Source organism: Stegastes partitus, unplaced genomic scaffold (assembly GCF_000690725.1).
Source record: "Stegastes partitus isolate 25-593 unplaced genomic scaffold, Stegastes_partitus-1.0.2 Scaffold86, whole genome shotgun sequence".
Taxonomy (NCBI): Eukaryota; Metazoa; Chordata; class Actinopteri; family Pomacentridae; genus Stegastes; species Stegastes partitus.
In genome coordinates this window covers 681,781-702,951 of record NW_007577817.1, presented here as the reverse complement: position 1 = coordinate 702,951, position 21,171 = coordinate 681,781, and the positions used below count along the sequence as shown (strand labels likewise).

The window sequence follows — 21,171 nt, the reverse complement described above, 5'->3', positions numbered from 1 at the left end:
TCCAATGATACTCATTTTTGAGTTTTACTTTTAAGCAAGGAATCATTTTTGTCCTGCAAAGAAAGGTGCCTTTAGGAACAAAACTGGTCATGTTTTGATATCACCAGTTTACAGACTTACAATATTTTTCAGATAATGTGGCAGCAATATTTTGCTTTTTTTATGAACAATTTTTTAAAATTGCAAATGACACAGAAGTAACATATACAAGTGTTTAAAGTACTTTTGAGTGTTTTTTTCACAAGTTGTTTGCATTTATCTAAAGTGTGATGCTTTGCACTAATTAGAAGGATGTTAATTAGCCTACAATGTCTTTGACTGGGTCAGGTGTAACATTTTCTATATGTTTGTTCTTACTGTGGTCCGACTGAGCCTGAGCAATAGGGGACAGGATATATTGTAACTGTATGTTCATGTTGGAAGAACACAGTTTCCTTTAAAGGAAGTCATTCATTCTGTGTTTTCTTCATCTTTCATTGCAGGACCCTGTTTAAAGTGATCATCTAACAAACAGCTAGTCAGTACTGATACTTTTGTGAGGGTCATGGACTATGTTCCTGCTTGTTCTTTGTGTTTGGTGGGCGTGTCATTTTCCTGCAGGCTGGGCAGGACCGATCGGAGGAAGACGCTCTCACACTGGTGCAGCTGTGGCCCATCTGCTCATCAGCAGAGAGCGTAAAAGCCACGTTTTCTCAAGACTCCAGCGCCAGATGATTGTGATACCCACCCCGTGGTACAGTCAGGCCGCTAGTTGCTACACTTCGCTGAGCATTCCTAGCTAATATTGATGTTCTCTAGTTTCGAGCTTATTGTGTGTTTTTCTCTGCCTGTCTCCAGTGTCCCTCCTCGGCCCTACCACTCAGCACTTCTCCTGGCACACCAGCGTTGCACCCACGTAATCTTCACTACGGGAACACACGGTCATGAGCACCTTCACCGGGAGAACCTCCACGAGAACCACCACCCACGAGCACTGTACCCCGAGCACCGGACCGCTGCGCACACAGAGCACGAGTCATCACAGAATCCTCTGGCCATCATCATGGACCCAACGAACCCCGGCACCGTTGAGGAGGCTCTTAATGCCCAGGAAAAACTGCTTGGAAATCACGACCAGCTGTTACACGGGATAAGGGTCTACCTCCAGACCCTCTACTCCCAGGTCCAAGGATTTACCTCTCGGCTGGACCAAATGGCGTCTGCCAGTGCTGGATCCTCTCCGTGAGTACTCCTCCCGTTACTACCCTCTCTCCTCCTCCCCGAGTTACTGTGCCTGCGAACCTGCACATAGAATCTCGAGCTCTTTCAGTGCATGTTTTAATTGATTCGCCCTTGGCCCCTGTTGTGTTGGGTTCTCCCTGGTTACAGCAGCATAATCCACAACTAGATTGGAGGACCTCTGCTATTTCCAGTTGGAGCGTCTTTTGCCAGGCGCAGTGCTTACAGTCCGCTGCCCTGGAGAAGAGACGTGGCTCCCGGCGACATCAGATCTCGCCACCGCCAAGCTTTCCCCCGCTCCCCAGCATCCTGTGCCACACGCGCTGTTTTCAGTCCGCTGCACGGCAGAAGAGACGTGGATCCCGGCGACACCGGACTTCGCCGCTCCCCAGCACTCAGACTTTGCCGCTCCCTAGCGCTCAGACTTCGCCGCTCCCCAGCCCTGCTGAGATCCCGCCGCCGAGTGTTCCTGAGGTCTTGCCGCCGAGTGTTCCTGAGGTCCCGCCGCGTCCACCACACTGGTCCTGCATCCGGGCCATCCCCGGGCGGGTCAACGCGGCCACCGAGCCGGACCTCTATGCACCGCCCCTGGTAACCCTTCTCCCCGTCTTCCTTTTCGTTTGGGTCTGCCCGCACAGTCACACAGTACGAGTCGTCACAACTTTATGTTCATAGATGAAGGAGGGATAATAATACAGTAGATGCTTTGGATGTCTTAGATATAGTTGTGCAGCATTCTTAGGAGACCGAATAGCAGCAGATGATAGAAAGCTCATTAAAACAGGAAGAGACATGAGAGATTTATTTTTTAGAGACTTGAGACTTGACTTGGACTCGTGACCAAAGACTTGAGACTTGACCAAGTCTCACCCCACAAAGACTTGAGACTTGACTTGGACTTGTAACCAAAGACTTGAGACTTGACTTGGACTTGCAAAAAAAGACTTGAACATCTCTGCCGTGAAGTGAGTTGTGAGTTTCCGGAATTCAACTCAGACTGATAGGTCTATGGCTCTAAGCCAAACCTTCTTGCCTGGTATGTACAAAGGGGCTTGGGAATGGCGGTGGTTTACTTGAATCTCCATCCTGTGTGACGACTGCTGTAGCGCAGCCCGGCCTTTATCCTGGTCCTCTTTCAAATCTGGATGAACATCTGAACGGGGGAGACTGTGACTTCCTCTTCTTGTGGGGGGAACAAAGGAGGTCGGTACCCCAGCGGACACAGAGGGCACCTCGTACAGTGAAAACATACTGAGGGAAATACAAGGCTAACTGGGAGTATCCATGGGAGGTTATAACACAGTGCTGACAGTGAACAGTGAAGAAAACTTGCAGACCATAGTATCCATAATTTATACAGAGAGCCACAAACTTGGTCTGTCTTTAAACAAAAAGAAAATAGAATTCATGGTAATTTCAAAGAAAAATGTCATCCCAACCTGTAACATAAAATTAGACCAAGAAATACTGAAGCAGGTTCATCATAAATTATTAAAATAATGAAATATCTCGGTTCATGGATAACCTCAGATGGGAGGTGTGAAACAGATATCAGATGTAGAGAGTCACAATGAAAGAACAGCATTTATGAAAATGAAAAATATACTGACAAATAAGAAAATAGCAATTAGCATCCATATGAGAACTCTCAGCTGTTACATTCTACCAGTTCTGATGTAGGGATGTGAATCTTGGAACATAAATAAGAAAATGTCAAACAAAATCACTGCAGCAGAGCATGCTACGTATATCTTATATGGACAGAATAAGCAGTGAAGATGTTTTAAAATTACTAAACACCAATTATAAGCTATTGAAAAAAAATTAGGAAATGGCAAGCAACATTTTTTTGGACACATCATGAGGAAAGAGACCCTGGGATATATTGTCACGACAGGAAAATTAATGGGAAGAGAGAACAAGGCAGACAGAGAATGAAAATGATAGACGGTCTGACATCATGACTACACATGGAACGGGCAACAGTCACAATTCAGAAACCCAAAAATCAGATTAGATGGAGAGAAATGATCGCCTACACTGAATGGCATGGCACTTGATTGATTGATTGATTGATTGATTGATTGATTGAGTGATTGGAGATAGATGCTCCAAGCCAATGGGTGCAACGCAGTCATGTCTCCAATACTTGATTGGTCCTTTCTGTTTGGCTATTTGACTGTGAAGGAAACCAGAGTTGAGACTGGCAGTGGCCCCTCAGTGCAATGCAGAAGGCCTTCCCTACTTCTGGCATTAACTTGGGGCCCCAGTCAGTCACGATGTCAGCTGGAATGCCATGGATGCGAAAAACATGGTGGATCAGAGCATCGGCCATCTCCTTGGCTGAAGGTAATTTGACAGGGCAATAAAATAGGCTGCCTTGAGAAGCGGTTGACCAAGGTGATAATGGGGGGGTTTCCCTCTGAGGGAGGCAGTCTGAGGCCAACAAGTGCTAAGCATCTCTGGGAACTCCTTCAAGACTGTTGGAAAACCATTTCGAGTGACTACCTCTTGAAGCTCATCAAGAGAATGCCAAGAGTGTGCAAAGCAGTAATCAAAGCAAAAGGTGGCTACTTTGAAGAACCTAGAATATAAGACATATTTTCAGTTGTTCACACTTTTTTGTTAAGTATATAATTCCACGTGTTAATTCATAGTTTTGATGCCTTCAGTGTCAATCTACAATGTCAATAGTCATGAAAAGAAAGAAAAGTCTTTGAATGAGAAGATGTGTCCAAACTTTTGGTCTGTACTGTGTCTTTTTACTTGTTTGCTCGCACTTGCATTTGATTTGCATCACAACTCCAATTTTAGCTTGCTTTCTCTGTTTACCAAATACACTGTAAGATGATTTGTAGTTTTGTTGACATTATGCTTTCACAACCATGCTAAATATACATGTACATTCAGTTGTGTATACATAGCACTTACAAACATTCATAGTAACCACATCAATTTAATTTTTATATAGATTATTGTTTTAGAAATCAGGATTTTTTTGTTATATATGTAACATCTGTGGAGAATCATGAAGATAGCAGTCTACTATCTGCTAACATGTCTCATCCAATCTGGGGATGCTTAATAGTATCTGCCAGGATGAAACTGACGAAATCCAGAGTTCTAAAGCTCATAGAGACTCACCAAAGAAGAATCAATCCTGTAATTGCTGTCAAAGGGGTTTATACAAAGTGGGGGAATTTAGTTCATTTAGTTGCTGAAGGAATTTAGTTGTTTTTTTGTTTGTTTGTTTGTTTCTTTCTTTCGGTCTTTTGTTCTTTCTTTCTTTTCGTCATAGTTTTTAATACATTTGCAAAAAATAAATAAAAAATCGAAAAATGTGTTTTCCTCCTAAGATTCTTCTCAGTGCAAATGGACAAAACTGGCAATGCATCAATTCCCAATAAAATCCATGACACAGTAAAAGTATGGAAAATGTGAAGGGGTCTGAATCCCTTCCCTTACTTCAGCAAACACATTCAGTGCACACATGCTAGATTTGTCATGGTTTCTGGGTTTTCGTTTCTGGTTTTGTTTTGGTTTTGTAATACACTTGTGTGTGTGTTTTCTCCCCCTTTTTGTCTTTCCTCTGTCTCTGTTTGTGATAGATTTCATATCCAGTGGTGGCTGGTTAATATAGGGTGCAGGGGCACCGGCCCACTACTATTGACCAGCTAAAAAGTAGTTCTCAAACACAATATTAAATTTGAATTAATTATAGCAAAATAATAATAAAATTAAAAATAATGTTCATATTCTTTTGCCATATTAACAATATTTGTAGTATTAACAGATTTAAAATGAGATTTTCCTGTGTGTTTACTAATTTTACACTTCCTGGATGCAGGGCGCTGGCCGGTGTGTATGTAGCTCAAAAAACTTTGCGTGATCATGTGACCTTGGCCCGGGCAGATTTTCTCACAGGGTGCAGCTTGGTGCGTCCTGGACCCATCCACTTTTGCTGTAAGCCAATTAATTTTTTCTTTATTTGCTTTTTTCTTCTGTGGTTGGATATCAAAACTGTCCTTCGATGTCCTTACGACTGCGTTTTCTGAGCTTTGCCCTCGCTCTCCTACTAGATGACAGCTACTGGCGTGACAGCTAAATGCATTGGCCGTGCTGTCCAAGGAGAAAAGGCTGCTCATAGAAGAGACTGCGTGTAGAATTCATCTAACATGGTTTAACCACAAACAAATCTGACTTTAAAACGCCATAGTTTATTATTTTTAAAGTCATTTCTGGTCACACACCTGTCAGAGCACACCACAGCCACCAACCACCAACAGCAGCTACCACAGCCTGCAATGTGGGGCATTTAGGGAGCATCAGTAAATCGTAGCGTCTATCGATAAGAAAATGTTCAGCAAGTCATACGTTTTGCCTTTGACCAGGTGGGAGGTGCAACAAAATGAGAAAGAGGGTCGTACTGGTGCTACCAGTGAAAAAGTTAGTGTGGAGCACAGAAGAGTGTTTTTTTTATTTTATTTTTTCATTATTTATGTTGTGTATTTTGAGTTTGTACAGATCCTGTAAATAATGATGAAAGTTTGATGAATGGTTTTGAAATTTAGTTCTGGTAAGACTTAATAATGTTAAATTAGATTATGATTAGAATATACTCCAAAGTTAGAAAATTTGCATTCCTGTCAATAGTTGTGCCTGATGTTACCCATATTCTAATTTATGATTCAAAATAAAAGGTCATTTGCAGACTGTGCCTCCCCACCAAAACTTTTCACCAGTTGCCACTGTTCATATCCCTTTTCAGTTACTTGCTGTTTTATTTTTACATTTCCAATGCTTTACTTCCTGCCTCTGTCCCTTTCCCTCCCTTCTGATTGCCCTGATCTGGTTTATCTGAGTCTAGTGAATCAGCTGTGTCTTGTCTCCCAATACTGTTCCCTGTGTGTATATATAGCCCTGTGCATTCCTTTGTTCACCTGTTTGTCCTATTCTGTCCTCTTTCTGTCACTCTACTGTTTAACCTTCCTGTCCACTGACATCCTGTTTTGTCTTTGTTTACTGTTTTGTTCTCTCACTGGTTTCCAGCTTGACCCCTTCTGTATGTTCCATGTGCTCCTTGTGTTTTCCACGCTTGTGTTTTTCATTTTGGATTTTAGATTCTTTTACCAGATTTGTATTTGTTTCAGTGTTTGGATTAGTTACCATTTTTAGATTCACACTGACCTTTTAGTTTGGAGTTTTCCTGAATGCTCAGCCACTTTCTGTTCGCTCCCCTCCTTTTGTACCGTTGCCAAGCTTGTTTTGATTAAAGTTTCTTTTTTTATGTTAACCTGCCAGTCTGTGTCTATATTTGGATCCTTCCCTGATATTCTGTGACAAGATTGTCCGAGTGTGTAAAGCAAGCATATGCCCAAAATCACCATAGTAAAAAACATTAAACATTAACATTACTCACTGGCAAACACAGACACATTGTCCTGATATGCCTGGTTCAGGGTGTAATTGACAATGCTATCTTCATCAGGAAAGCCCTTGAAGACATCAACACTGACCTGGAAACACAAGACAAAGACACAAATTATGTTCCACAGCAGAAAAGGACCCATGACAGATTATTGTTAATGCTGAGCACCATCAGCTGAGCATCTGCAAGTTTGCACTAGAGTCAACAGCGCAGTGTTACCTTTTCCTGCCTCTAAACTGTGTCTCTGAGCTGGTGAACAGATATTACCTTGCTCATAGCATTTTATAGTATCTTTCACTTTGGAGACTTTTATTGGAATATATATACCAGCAATTACCACCGTGTTGTTTGATTTATCTTTCTGTCTTGTAAACAAATGAAAAATAAAATATGATGGTATCTGGGGATTTCTTTTTCATCCTACCCGGGACGCGAACTGGGGATCTTCTAGATGTGAGGCGACAGTGCGAACCACCAAGCCACCTTGTAGCCCCAGTAAAAATAGTAAGATGTTTAATGTGTAAATAAATGATTTTTAATTTCAACTGCAAGCATGGATTTTACATTCTGACTATGCATTCTATTATGTTGCTAAATCACTGACAGAAGTCTGTAACTCTAGCCACACCATCTCATACAAACCAATTCATACCAACCCTACGCTGGGTTTTCACAGTATTTATATCATAACATGTTGAAGAATGTGTTTTTAACAGTATCTTATTTACAATGTTTATGGAAATTATGATGGAGTTAAAAAGCTAAGGTTTCCTTATGCAGAAAAAAACTGTCTGTTTAATTTTCTGATAACTACATTGCAGCATAAATCAGAAATGTTCAGAAAAGCTTAATATTTCGTTCTTTGCGATACTCTGTACATATCTAATTTAAATATATTTATGTTTACATACTTATATATCTATACTTTTTTTAGACTCATTTGGTCCCATATGTCCAAACTTGGTACAGCTACAGGGCATTTGGGTAACAGCTGTTTCGCAGCCTGTGACATACAAGCATTAAGGCAGCACTCCATAGTAGTAACATCTGCTTGTGCTCTCTTTTCTACACTTATTTTGACCTGGAGATTACTAAAGTCAAATTTTATACTTTTCCAAACTCCTAATTTCAGCTCTGTACCTCACATACAGAAACGAGACTAATTTCTATCTAAATTCACTCTTGGCTGAAAACAAATAAATGACGACCTGAAGTCAGGCCTATGTTGTTTTTTTTAATCAAAAGCTTTACAACGATAGGTATGCAGTGTGAACACTTTAACACCACACATCAGTGTTATGCTGATAATCATTCTCACGCCAATGTAGTCTGCTGACACAGCTAACATATCACGGTGACTTAGTGGTTAGCACCGTCACTTTGCAGCTAGAATTCTACAATTCAACAATTTCATTTAGCAGGCACTTTTATCCAAAGCGATGTACATCTAAGAGCGGATACAACACAAGCAAGGATCTAGCCAGGAGAAAACAATCTGGACAAGTGCCATGGAACAAGTTCAAGTGTGTTAGGGTGTTGATGCCAATAGCAGGCTGTGTAGGAGGTAATCAAAGTTTTTGTTTTGTTTTGTTTTTCAGTGGTTCACATCCCAGTTAGAATCTTTCTGTGTGGAGTTTGCATGTTCTCCCCGTGCAGCGTAGGTTCTCACCAGGTTCTCCAGTTTACTCCCACAGTCCAAAAACATGCTGAGGTCAGTTTGTGGTTCTAAATTGTCCGTAGGTGTGAATGTGCTTGTTTCCCTCTCTGTGTAGCCCTGTGATAGACTGGTGACCTGTCCAAGGTGTTCCCTGCCTTCACCCTGAGTCGGCTGGGATAGACTCCCCGTGATCCAAGTGAGGATTAAGATATACGTATGTATGTATAGATAATGGGTGGGTGGATGTTTACTTATGCAAACACATAACATACACAGGATACTTAAAATCCCATACAGTACCAGTACAACCAGTACAGAGATGAGTGATGTAAATATACTGAAAGTTCAGCCAAAGCTAACTGTATAACCATTTTTTTTTATCAATGGTTACTTACTTGCCACAAGTGTCTGAGATAAATGCATTTGCTGACCTGTATCTTAAATAAACCTACAGCATTTTTTGAAGTCCCAAAGCACAATGGACAGATGAAGCCATAAGTTTTACATAATTTACAATAATTCTGAAAAGGCCTGTTCATATTTGTATGCAGACTCCTACTGGAAAGCTATTGTATGTTGCACACATCAGACAAACTCTCCTCATTAAGGAAATCAATGTTGTCTCTTTTATTTTATTTGTAATTTCCAGACTATTGAGCGGACCTTAATATTAGCCGCATCCACTAACTTTAAAAAGAAAACAAATGTTGTCCATATATAGGCCGCACTNTGAAAGAGACTCAACTCCCATCAGACACATATCTTATCCGACGGCTGGAAACTGAACAATCATTGCTCAACCACAAGGTCTGGCTGCTAATTCTTATTGGGTTCCTGTTATTGTGGGTGTTCCTCCTTTATTTGTACTTCATTGTTGTGACGGGCTGCGATACACATCACTAACACTTAAAATGACACCTTACACCCTGAGACGTAGACTGTACACATATGTTGGGAATGATGCAGGTGCTAACTGGTTTTGTCGTTTCTCTGCCATAATCCACCATCACCCTCACTGTTTGTTGGTGTACACATACATGCATCTTCCAGTTTTGTGACCGGCTCCGCCTCAGCAATTTTGAGGGATACAGAGTGCGAGTGTTTGTAGGTCTCCTCTGTGTGTCCACGTTTCATCAAGGACACTGTCCCTGCTGCACTGGTTTTGTGTTTTGCTGTCCGTCAGAGCGTTGTAACAGACTGTTCACCCTTGTAGGTAAACCTTTTGATTTCCCTTTTCACCAACACACACACCTCACACATGATTAATGTTGTACATACATGTAGCTCCCTCCATCTTTGCTGTAAATATCCAACTGGGGTCTATCCTCCGCAAAAACAGCAAGTTTTCCAATATTGTTTATGAAGTTTCTACTTAAACTGTGGAAAGGGTGTAGAAATGGATGTTTTGATATGTCTGTCTGTCATAGTTATTCTTTTCAAGTTGATCAAAGAATGATCAAAAGGGGGGAGTGTAATGGAAAAATACTGCATCTGCATGAAGAATGTCAAAGCAAGCTTCTCTAAGTTTCTCTAAGTTTCATTAAAGCTGAGTGGAAAGGTTACAGGCCCAAACATGTGTTCTCATAACATCTAGGTAAACACTGGTGGCCGTACATGGGAAGAAGTTGTGCATCCCATGTGTTTAGACTTTTGATGCCTGATCCAGCGTGTTTAGTCTTTGAATGTCTGTGGATGAGTACACCCTGTACACCCAGCTGTTGTTTTCCAGCATGGGATTGTTATACTACCATTGGAGTAAAGACCACGCCTGTACATGTATAAGAATCCTATGCTGCCTGCATTCATGTGTACTCTCCTGCAGACTGCTTGCATTCTGTATGACCTGTACCTTCAAAGCTTTGAATAAAACAAGACAAAGACAACTCAGACTACTGGACTTTATGTAGATCATAGAAAATTTCCACAACAGCGTGAGACCACAAACAGAGCTAGAATCCGTTGCAGTTTTGTTACCATCTGCAGGTAGTTGGTCCAGGTGTCAGGGTACCTAAGGTGTCAGGAGGAGTGGTGTGACCACTCCTTTCAGAGTAAAACCTCTGTTTACATCACACAAATAAATAAGGGAAATACCCTGTATACCTCCACTGTACCTCCTTAGCCTGTTCTGCTGCAGGTTTCTTCCTGGTAAAAGAGAGTTGCAACTCTCACTCACTGAAAGGGAATTTATTGGCTCTGTTGGGTTGAATGTGTTTTCCAAGTTCTCTGTGATGTTTTTTTTTTTACTTATCATTGAATATGTACTGTTCACTGACACAAATATGTCTGTGGTCGACTGATAATATTTAGCAGCTCATTCATTGGTCAGAGTGTAAGCTAGAAAAGTTTAATTCCAAATCTGATATGTAGCTGAATGCCTGCACAGCAAGCACTGCTAGGCCTCGGTCACAACTGGCCGTATGGGCTCCTACAGCCTGTCTGTGTCCAAAATAGGGGCAAAATTGTATGTGCCACACAAGTCTGTCCTGCAAAATTTCAAGGTCGCAGACAGCCCGTAGGGGGGGGATCTTTGACATGACAAAAAGATTCTACGAATTCTCTGCAAACATTGTAACTTGTTCCCCCCTACAAGGAGTTTGCGAGTGAGATGTGCACATTTTTAAGATACCATGGGAACAAAGTCTGTGGTCTAAGACGCTCGTCGCACGCAAGGAGGGAGCAATGCCTTTTGTGTGTTAANGACTTCAGGAAGATGAGGACGGCCACACAGCCCCTGAACATCCTGGGAGAGGACATTAAAGCGGTGGAGGACTACAAGTACCTGGGCGTCCACATTGACAGCTGACTGAACTGGAGGATCAACACCGAGGCTGTATACAAGAAGGGGATGAGCAGACTCTACTTCCTGAGGAAGCTAAGATCCTTCGGCGTGTGCAGCAAGATGTTGATGTTGATCAGTCTGTTGTTGCCAGTGTTCTCTGCTGTAGTCTGCTGGGGAGGCAACATCGGAGCCGGCAACACCAACAGACTGAACAAACTGATCAGGAAGGCTGGCTCCGTAATCAGCTGCAAACCAGACACCATGGAAGCGGTGGTGGAGGGGAGGACTCTGAACAAACTGTTATCTATTCTGGATAACCCTGACCACCCTCTCCACCCCCTTCCGGACAGGCAGCGGAGCTCCTTCTCAAACAGATTGATTCAGCTCCGCTGTCACAAGGACCGTTACAGGAAATCATTCCTGCCCAGAGCAGTAACCCTGAACAACACCTCACCTCTGTCTGGCAGAGAGCATTCTCAGCTCTCTGCTCTGTAAAACCCTCTGTCTTTTTACTGTTTTTTTCAATTTGCACATTTTGTACAGTTATTTTATTTATTTGTTTTATTTTATTTAATTCACTTATTTTTATTTTTCATTTTTTTAAACAGTATTTAACTTTAGCCCTTTTTCTCTTGTGATTGGTGTTTTTTTCTTTTTTTCTTGCTGCTGCTGTACCACAGTAATTTCCCAGACTGGGATAAATAAAGTATTTTTCTATTCTTTCTATTCTATTCTATTCTTAGGTTCAAGTAACGTGAACAAATGGATGTAAAGGGAAAATATGAATGCTCACATGATTTTTTTCACAGAGGACATTTATGTGAGCATACCTGTTGTAGCCACGACAGATAGCTGCGCAGCCGTCCTTCCTCCAGTAAAGTCCTGAGCTGGGTGGAGATGTTGAGCCACACCCTGGTGTAATGGGTCACATTCCCGACAAATGCAAATGTCTCATTTGCCTAAGACAAAAAACATGAACAAAGTTAACAATGGTTTGACACTGTGTGTCAATAATCCCCTAAACTAATCAACTAGTTCATTTGGTCAGACAAAAGAACTACAGAGCTTCTGCCATAGCCAGTCTGTAATAATCAGTGGCTATTTGTGCTCATGTTGAGGCACAGACAAGCCATCAGCATGAAATGCCACAGAGCTGGATTTATCAGGTAGCTTCATGTGAACAGCACATTGAATTGTCCATTATGATGTCTCCTCCTTAGAATGGAAATCATCAATGTAAATTAAACTGCACATGCATCATGACTTTAAGAGATAAAGTTGATGGTATTCTATGTTGCTCTTGTGAAAAAGTCCCATGAAAAAGGTAAACCTAACAATGTGTCAGCAAAAACTTGTTGCTTTCAGTACTCTCTCTGTGGTTATTATTATTTTTTTAAATGCTTCTAAAACAGCTGTACTTTTTAGCAAACAGGAGGAAATATTGAATTTGGCAGAGTCTACTTTTACTGGCAGATAAATACACATCTAGGGCTCTACTAAGTATTTTTGGTAGCAAAAAAACCAAAAATGTATCTGTTCATGGTTTTGAAAGAACATGTCACCCAGTGCAGCAGCATGGATAAGAAGTACTGACAGTGGTGAACTAAAACACACTAACAGCAATACATTTGCTAGTGCTAAAGTCACAACAGCTCTTTCATCTTCTTTCTCTTTTCTTTTTGCCAGCAGTTTACTCTTTCGGAAAATAAACAATAATAGGTTTAACCATAGATGTTCAATTCTTTATCACAGGACAGAAGACAGAAGGACAGAAGGAGTGCACTGTCTGTGAGAATAATGTAGCTCAGTTTGTACGAGAACACCAAAGACAGAGTTGTCCACATGCCTTCTGAATCACTTTGTCCACTTGGGAGCCAATGGGGGAATAGAGGATCTTGGGATTTGTGGTCATCAAGTGAACCAGGAGGCCCAGATTCCTCTGTTCTTTGCTGGTGAATCCCAGAGAGCTCATATTCCCCTGTTTCAAAGCCTCCGGCTCGATGATCCTGCAACAAGAGCCACAGCCACTTTACCACTGAGTCTCAGTACATAGGAATTTTAAATGTAGTTTAATGTAATCTTTCACAGTTTGTTAAATTGAATAGAAGTGAAAGACAGAGTTAATGCTTTCACTATGCAAATTTATACCACATAAGCAAAACTATCCTGCATTCCATCATCTGACCAGGAAATCATCTTATTAGTTTCTCAGTTAGGGTTTAATATCTAAGTTAGTATCTCAGTTAGGACAGATTGTTAAGGACAGATACAAAAATGAAGTGCATGCACAAATGAGTGTATAATTTTATTTTATTCCAACCTGAGTCTTTTTTGTAGTTTTAACATTCATTGCAATCTGTTAAAATCATCACATGTGGGAATATAATGGCAATGCTAGTTGTGTGAAGCTTAACAGTAAAGGTCTGTGTTGTAGAACCAAGAGAACAGGCTGGAACAAGCTTGAATGCGCCAGAGTTGGGCTACATTGTGCATTTCAGTGATAGTTCTTTAATGCAAATCTTTCTTACACAAACATAGTCCTTGAACTCACTGTACATATTAAAATACTCCTGCAAAACCTACCACATCATCTTACTACTTGTGATTTTGTTCATCTGAAAGTCTTTTTAAATGTACTTGCAATAAACTGGACTTGTTATTTACACTGTAAAACTATTTGTCTGTGCTTATGCTCATTTTATTTTAAACAGCCTAAGGTATAAGATTTCATTTCATATCATCACATATATTTTTTGTCATTTATGGATTTCATGTGCTCTCTTATCTCACCCACCTGTTGTTCCCACACAGAATAGGCTGCAGTCCAGCCCACAGTTGTACAAATGCTGAAAACTGAGAATGTGGGTTGTCTGCTTCTTCGTTTCCTTTACCAACTCCTGCTTCTCCACCTTTCTCTGGTCCGTCTTCCCCCTCAGCTCCAGGAATTTCAGTTGTGTTGGGGCCCCACATGGTGGCATTTAGGGGCCAGGTACTGTTTGTGGGGGATGCTGGAGTTCGACCAGTACAGGCTCCTTTGGGCAGCAAGCGAGCCAGACCAGAGAGCAGGTCCACGTCTTTAAGAAGCCGCTCTATATCAGTCAGGTCCTTCAGCAGGGCTCCAAAATGAGACTGTGAGAGAGGAATCAAAGAACTGGGCTGCTCCAGGTGAAGCTTATGGGACAAGAATGAAGATGGACAGAAGGACAAAGGGTGGAAAAAATTACATATTTTGTTGAATTTAAAATAAACACAAGAAAATACAGTCAGCAACAAACACATTAAAAAAGACCGTTTCTTGAAATGGAATGCACTTTTACATTTTATTCAAATTAAACAGTACTTCAAACCTGCTGTTGCTGCTGAGCATAATGAATGAATTCTGTCTTCTCATGCTTTAAAGACGCCAGAATTAGTCCATCTTTTACATTTATTGTGCATTTTCTAAAAGTCACCTTGTGGAATTGGAATGACCACTCATAACATACAAATAAGTTGTCTTTCAAATTGTAATAAAATTTACTGCTAATTTACTTTAAACCTTGAAAGTCACAATACATCACTAATTCTGTGTGTGAGTAAACAACATTATTGCGGTTGCAGTAGTCTTCCTTTCTCTCTATAAAATTTGCCTGATCTTGTCATTCCCTGAGAGAAAATCACACAAACAATTTCATGACAAATTAACTGGCGAAGTAACTGTTTAAACAAAAAGGCAAAAAAAAGTAAATGACCATTTCTATGACAGGAAACTCAGGAAAATACAGGGGCAAACTGAGTGTTGGTCAGACAAAAAAGCAATTTGAATATGGTGGCTGAGACAATTATTATACAGACACAAGCAGTTTAAATGTTGCACAGTATTTATTATCATACACATTAGTTTAGTCTAGATAAGCGTGGACATGGTCATTTGATTGTAAAGTGTTGTGTATCAACAGGGACTGTTGCAAAAACCAACTTGTCAGAGATAAAAACAAAGAGATGTTTACAAGAACTTGGTCATATGTTTTATTTTTTTCTAAATGTATCTGCCAGAGAGAAGGAAGTTCATCCTGCAGCATGGTGCTACACCTTAATGAAGGCTGCTTCATACAGATGTGCGTAATGCCTCTGCTGATGCAGCTGCGAAAGCTGTGGCGAAGCTTTCGGTTGCAACCACACGCACTTTAGTTTCTTTCTCATCACAGGATGTTCTCTCCTCTTTGGCTGCTATGCAACAGTTTGCTACACCACAAGAGCGAGCCGTGTGGCGTGCATGCGGCTGCAAGGTTGATTCTGGTGTGTGGGTAGGACCGAATAGCAAACCATGCCTGCCCAAACACTTCTTTCCCCATTTTGCTAAATTGACACATGAGTTAGACCATGTGTCAAAAGGGGGGATGTTGACTGCAATTAACACCCATTGGTTTACAAAAAACATTTTCAGTTTCTGCTCAGAGACACTGTGAATCATGCATAGTGTGTGTCACACAGAATGCTGGTAAACCAATCAAACCACAAGCAATGGCAGCACATCCACCTCCTGAGAGACCATTTGAGCATCGACAAATGGATTTCATTGAACTCACACCATCTGAGGGGAAAAAGCACTGTTTGGTAATTGTAGACATGTGGTCAAAATGGGTCGAGGCTTTCCCTACTTCATCCCAGACAGCTGATGCAGTGGCAAAGGTGCTCCTGAGAGAAATCATCCCAAGGTGGGGCATCCCATCCAAAATTTCCACCGACAATGGCCCACATTTTGCTAACGAAGCAATCACACAGGTCAGTGAATTCCTCGGAATTGACCTTAGGAAGCACTGTGCATACCATCCAGCCAGTGGAGGTGCGGTGGAAAGAGAAAATGGGACCATAAAGAACAAATTGGCCAAATGCTGCGCAGACACAGGACTGCCGTGGACCAAAGCTCTGCCTATTGTCCTAATGCACATGAGGATGCGGAAAAGAAACAAAACTAACCTCAGTCTGTTTGAAATTCTGTTTGCAGCTCCACCACATGTGGGGCTGGAACCTCCAACAGGGCCCCTCCCATCCACAACTCTCTGTGAGAACAACATTTTGGTCTATTGTGCTAATCTGTCTTCTAAACTAGCAGACATCAGGCGCCAAGTAGCTGTGGCCCTACCAGCTCCAGCCTCAGGACCACTGCACACACTCCAACCAGGGGACTTCGTGGTCGTCAAGGACTTCTGCAGAAAGAACTGGAAGGCCAGATGGTGGCTGGGACCTTTCCAAGTTCTCCTGGTGACCCAGACAGCGGTAAAGGTTGCTGAACGAGCCACCTGGATCCACGCCAGCCACTGCAAGAAGGTGTCGCTACAGGCTGAGCAGTAGACGAGGTTCCCTTCTACAGGTGACGTGCCAAGTCACCGACTCTCGTGAGACCAGGACCAGAAGCAGAGGGCTGATAGCCACATCAGCAGAAGAGCACCTGTACACTGATCAGCACATCTGTCAGTGTAGCACACTCACCTCACTTCCTGAGTGTACGACGAACTCTGCTCAGTGAAGCTCATACACACACATAAACTGATTACTGATGTCCAAACTGACTGACAAACACCAGAGAAGACGTGAAAGAGACTCAACTCCCATCAGACACATATCTTATCCGACGGCTGGAAACTGAACAATCATTGCTCAACCACAAGGTCTGGCTGCTAATTCTTATTGGGTTCCTGTTATTGTGGGTGTTCCTCCTTTATTTGTACTTCATTGTTGTGACGGGCTGCGATACACATCACTAACACTTAAAATGACACCTNAGGAGTCACAGCTTCAAAAACTACCACATTCAGACGCATCCGGGAGATGGGCTACAACTGTCGGGTTCCTCGGGTCAAGCCACTTCTGAGCCTGAGCCAACGCAGGAAGCGTCTCAACTGGGCCAAGGAGAAGAAGGACTGGACTGTTGGCCAGTGGTCCAAGGTCCTCTTTTCCGATGAAAGTAAGGTGTGCCTTTCATTCGGGAATCAAGGTCCACGGGTTTGGAGGAAGACGGGTGAGGAACAGAACCCAAGTTGCTTGAGGTCTAGTGTGGAATATCCACAGTCAGTCATGATTTGGGGTGCAATGTCCAGTGCAGGTGTTGGTAGACTCTGCTTTCTTAAATCCAAGGTCACCGCAACAGTCTACCAGAATGTTTTAGAGGACTTCATGATTCCTTCTGCTGAGGATCTGTATGGAGATGCAGATTTCATCTTCCAGCAGGACCGGGCCCCTGCCCATACCGCCAGAAGCACCAAAACCTGGTTTGAGGCCCATGCAATCACAGTGCTTGACTGGCCAGCCAACTCGCCGGACCTAAACCCCATTGAGAACCTATGGGGTATTATCAAGAGGAAAATGAGGGGCACCAGACCCAAAAACAAAGAAGAGCTTATAGCAAGCATCAAGGAAATCTGGACTTCCATAACTCCCACGCAATGCCACAGGCTGATTGCCTCAATGCCACGGCGCATCGAGGCAGTGATTCAGGCAAAGGGATTCCCAACCAAGTATTGACGATTGGTATATCGTTTTGAAAGTACCTTATTTTGATTGATTTGATGTGATCCTATTTTTTTTCTGCAAAAACTGAGAAGTAAATGGTGATTTCTTCACAGTATTCTAATTTTTTGAATTCCTGTTTTCGTGGGTTTTATGAGCTGAAAGCCCAAATTGTGTAAAAATTAACAAATAAATACTTGAAATCATTTAAATTGTGGGCCCTGAATCTATAATCTATGAAAGTTTAACTTTTTGAATGGAATTATGGAAATTAAACAATTTTTCCATGATATTCTAATTTTTTGGAAAGGGTCTGTATTTGTAAATCAGATTCTGATGAAGTCAGTGCCTCACCAGCCATGAAACTCACCACACATCACTGTCTATCACATATCTGGAACAAACCACAGAAAACTGCAGGTCTGCTGCACTCTAAAAGGTAATACCAATGCTTACTTGAATCACATTAGTGTACTTTACTTATTTCTCATTGTCCTGTTCATTTACTCATAGACTGTGAGTATGTATTCATTTTTCCTGAAAGAGTTATAAAATTAAGTATACTTGAGTAAACTGGACTTGAAACGTTCTGTTCCTGGACTGAACACAGAGCTCAGCAGTGCACATGTGCAGTAAAGAAGTGCAGGAGAAGTTTCTGGAAAGTTCACAGGGCAGCTGTGTCTCAGGTGGTGGAGTGGGTCGGTCAATAAATGGAAGGTTGGCAGTTCGATTCCGCCCTGTAACCTGTGTCATGGTCGCTGTGTCCTTGGGAAAGACACTTCACCCACGTTGCCTGGTATTAATGCATATGAATGGATTGTTTGAGGTGGTGGTCGGAGGGGCAGAATGGCAGCCACACCTCTGTCACTCTGCCCCAGGGCAGCTGTGGCTACAATCGTAGCTACCACCACCGGGATGAATGTGTGTGAATGAATAATTGACAGTATAAACTTTACACTGTAAAGCGTCTAGAAAAGCGCTATATAAATGTGATCAATTATTATTAAGTTTCTAACCCTTGGAAAGATCAAGTTCATTAAAATTTAGCTGTATTTACTTTTTTTTTTAAACTTAAAAATAGCAAGCATAAGTAAATTTTTCAAGTCGATATGAAGTAAACTGGATTTAAGACTAATGGTTATATTTACTTACCTTTTATGGGTGCAACTGGTTTCCTAGATTTGTTTAAGTAAGATCAACTTATCAAATTTTACAGTGTGGACATGAAAATAATAGAAAAACAAGTTGATGTCCATTTTGTTTATTGTTGTCTAGTAGCGGCCACCTGAGCAGGGGCTATGGGAGAAAGAGGGCAGGGTTTTGAGGAACAGCATTACAAAATCTGAATGTAAAATGGAGACATAAAATTTCCAAATTGAAAGAGCACGCTTCTGTTTAAAAAATAGAAAGTAACTGTAAACAATGGCTGTGAAACAGTACGTATACCTCCACCTCCTGTATCCCCTGCTGGTTGTCTCTCTGACTTCCTGTGACTTCAGTGAAGCCTAAAGCCTGGGACAAGAGTCTGAGCAGAGCCTGCCTGTGGGCTGCTTCTGTGGGGTCATGTAAGGCTTTGTGTATCAGACCTCCATCTAGACTGTGTACACCTCCCACCAGCTTCTCCTATGAGGTCAGGAATGGATGAGACAAGAGAGGAAAGGCAAAAAATGCTGTTCAGAAAAAAACATGATATGCTCAGTGTTTGTTGTGTGTGTCGTGTCTTGTGTTACTAAATTAAGTCCTAACATCCATTACAACAATGAGTACTACCCCTAATTGGTGCTTTAAGGGACACCAAAAAAAAAAATCTCATAAACACAAAAACATTAAATAAATTGAGTCAATAAATAATAATTGTTAAAAATCTAACATGAGAGGTAGCAGTTGCATCAGAATAAATGTTGATTATTAGACTATATTTATTGTCCAAGTATGAATGTAAATTATGGCACAAGAATTGCATGCAAGGATTTATTCACTGCTTCACTGAGTCAGGTAATCAGAGTTTTAATGATTCTATGGCACCTGCAAGATGGCAACAGGTACACAGCAAAAATTGGAGTGTTGAAATTTTCAGAGTTAAATGTTTCGGGGTTGATTTTAACTCTCAAAGTGTGATTTTCACACTTTCTGATTTAAATAGTGGTCAGTGTTGGAGTTATTTTACAGAGTTGATCACACNGAGATGTGCACATTTTTAAGATACCATGGGAACAAAGTCTGTGGTCTAAGACGCTCGTCGCACGCAAGGAGGGAGCAATGCCTTTTGTGTGTTAAGCATGGCGCACACAGTCACAACTCATGAACAAAATCGAACGCACTGCGGGCGTGCATCACCCCCATGCCAGGGGCCTCGTTTATCATCAGTGCGTACGCACAGATATGTGTGTAGAGCGTGCGTACGAACATTCCTACGCAAAGTATGGAATTTATCAACTTGTACTTATACTTAGGAATGTGCGTAAATATACACACAACTCTGACCATGCGTACGCACATAATCTAGCAGTAGAACAGTGAAACTACAAATAGAAAGTATTTGGGGATTGTGACCACCGGCACATTCCAGCGTGAGGTTGGAGACATATGCGGCATTTCCAGCAATCACTGAGCAGGATCAAGCCGGCAGTGTTGGATGCCATAACTCCCCTGGCCCCAGCCTACATCCAGTTCCCTTACAGCCATCACCAACGAACCCAAATCAAACGGGGACTTAACGCCATCGCTGGATTCCCAAACATAAGTGGAGCCATAGACAGCACCCACATAGCAATCAAAGCAGCATCACTAAATGAGCTTAATTTTGTAAATAGAAAAGGGTTTCATTTAATCAACGTACTGATAATTTGCAATGCGCATTTGTTGCTATCCAACGTTGTGGCTGGTGGCTTGGAGGAACGCACGACTGATTGAGCAGAACAGTTCTGTGGGTCTCCAAGCATGAACTGCTGAAGACAGCTGGCATATTGGTGAGTATTACAAAGTGTGGAAATGTTTTAGCTGGACTTGGTTTGGTTATTAAAACATCTCATCTGTAGATCAGAGTTATCCGCTGGGTGAACGTTCTGTATTAATTTGTCCTCCTCCAGTTGCAGTCATTTCTCTTTTATGGGATGTGATGCTTTTTTTGTTTTTTGTTTTTTGGCACTGAGCTTAATGTCAAACCACTTTTTAAAAATTTCTGTCAGGATCTGTCCTCTGACCCAACAAAAAGAACTGCGGTGGTTATCTTGTCCCATGCAGCATTTTCCCTTTCACTGCTCATCCCAACATTTCACAAACCAAACAATATTTTCTGGTTTGCTTCAACCTTGCTGACAATTACCTTGATTTCAGTTTCAGAAAAGTTCCTCTTTATCGCCCTTTTTGCCACGATGATGACGACAGGTGAGGAAAAAATAAATCTTCACTTGCTTTATAAAGAGGCGTGTTGTTGCCCTATATGGTGATTTGGAGGTGTTTCTGAAGGCAACGTGCAGAAGCATGGAGGTTAAGAACAAGTGGGATTTATCAACACTGATGTGCGTACGACCCCCATATGCACACTCTAAATTTCATTTGTATGACAGAATTTAGAACCTTTTCTACACACTGATGATA

At 41.7% G+C, this 21,171-nt stretch overlaps 1 protein-coding gene across 1 annotated transcript in view; it reads right to left on the bottom strand.

Moving 5' to 3' along the window:
* Positions 1–21,171, bottom strand: part of abca2 (ATP-binding cassette, sub-family A (ABC1), member 2) — a 219,926-nt gene that overhangs the window by 101,659 nt on the left and 97,096 nt on the right. Inside the window, exons 10-15 of the mRNA XM_008277032.1 lie at positions 13,877–14,253; positions 12,929–13,088; positions 11,890–12,041; positions 10,395–10,445; positions 10,278–10,311; positions 6,638–6,734 (exon numbers count right to left, since the gene is read on the bottom strand). Coding sequence (XP_008275254.1) covers positions 6,638–6,734; positions 10,278–10,311; positions 10,395–10,445; positions 11,890–12,041; positions 12,929–13,088; positions 13,877–14,253 — 871 coding nt within the window. The remainder of the gene's footprint in view (positions 1–6,637; positions 6,735–10,277; positions 10,312–10,394; positions 10,446–11,889; positions 12,042–12,928; positions 13,089–13,876; positions 14,254–21,171) is intronic.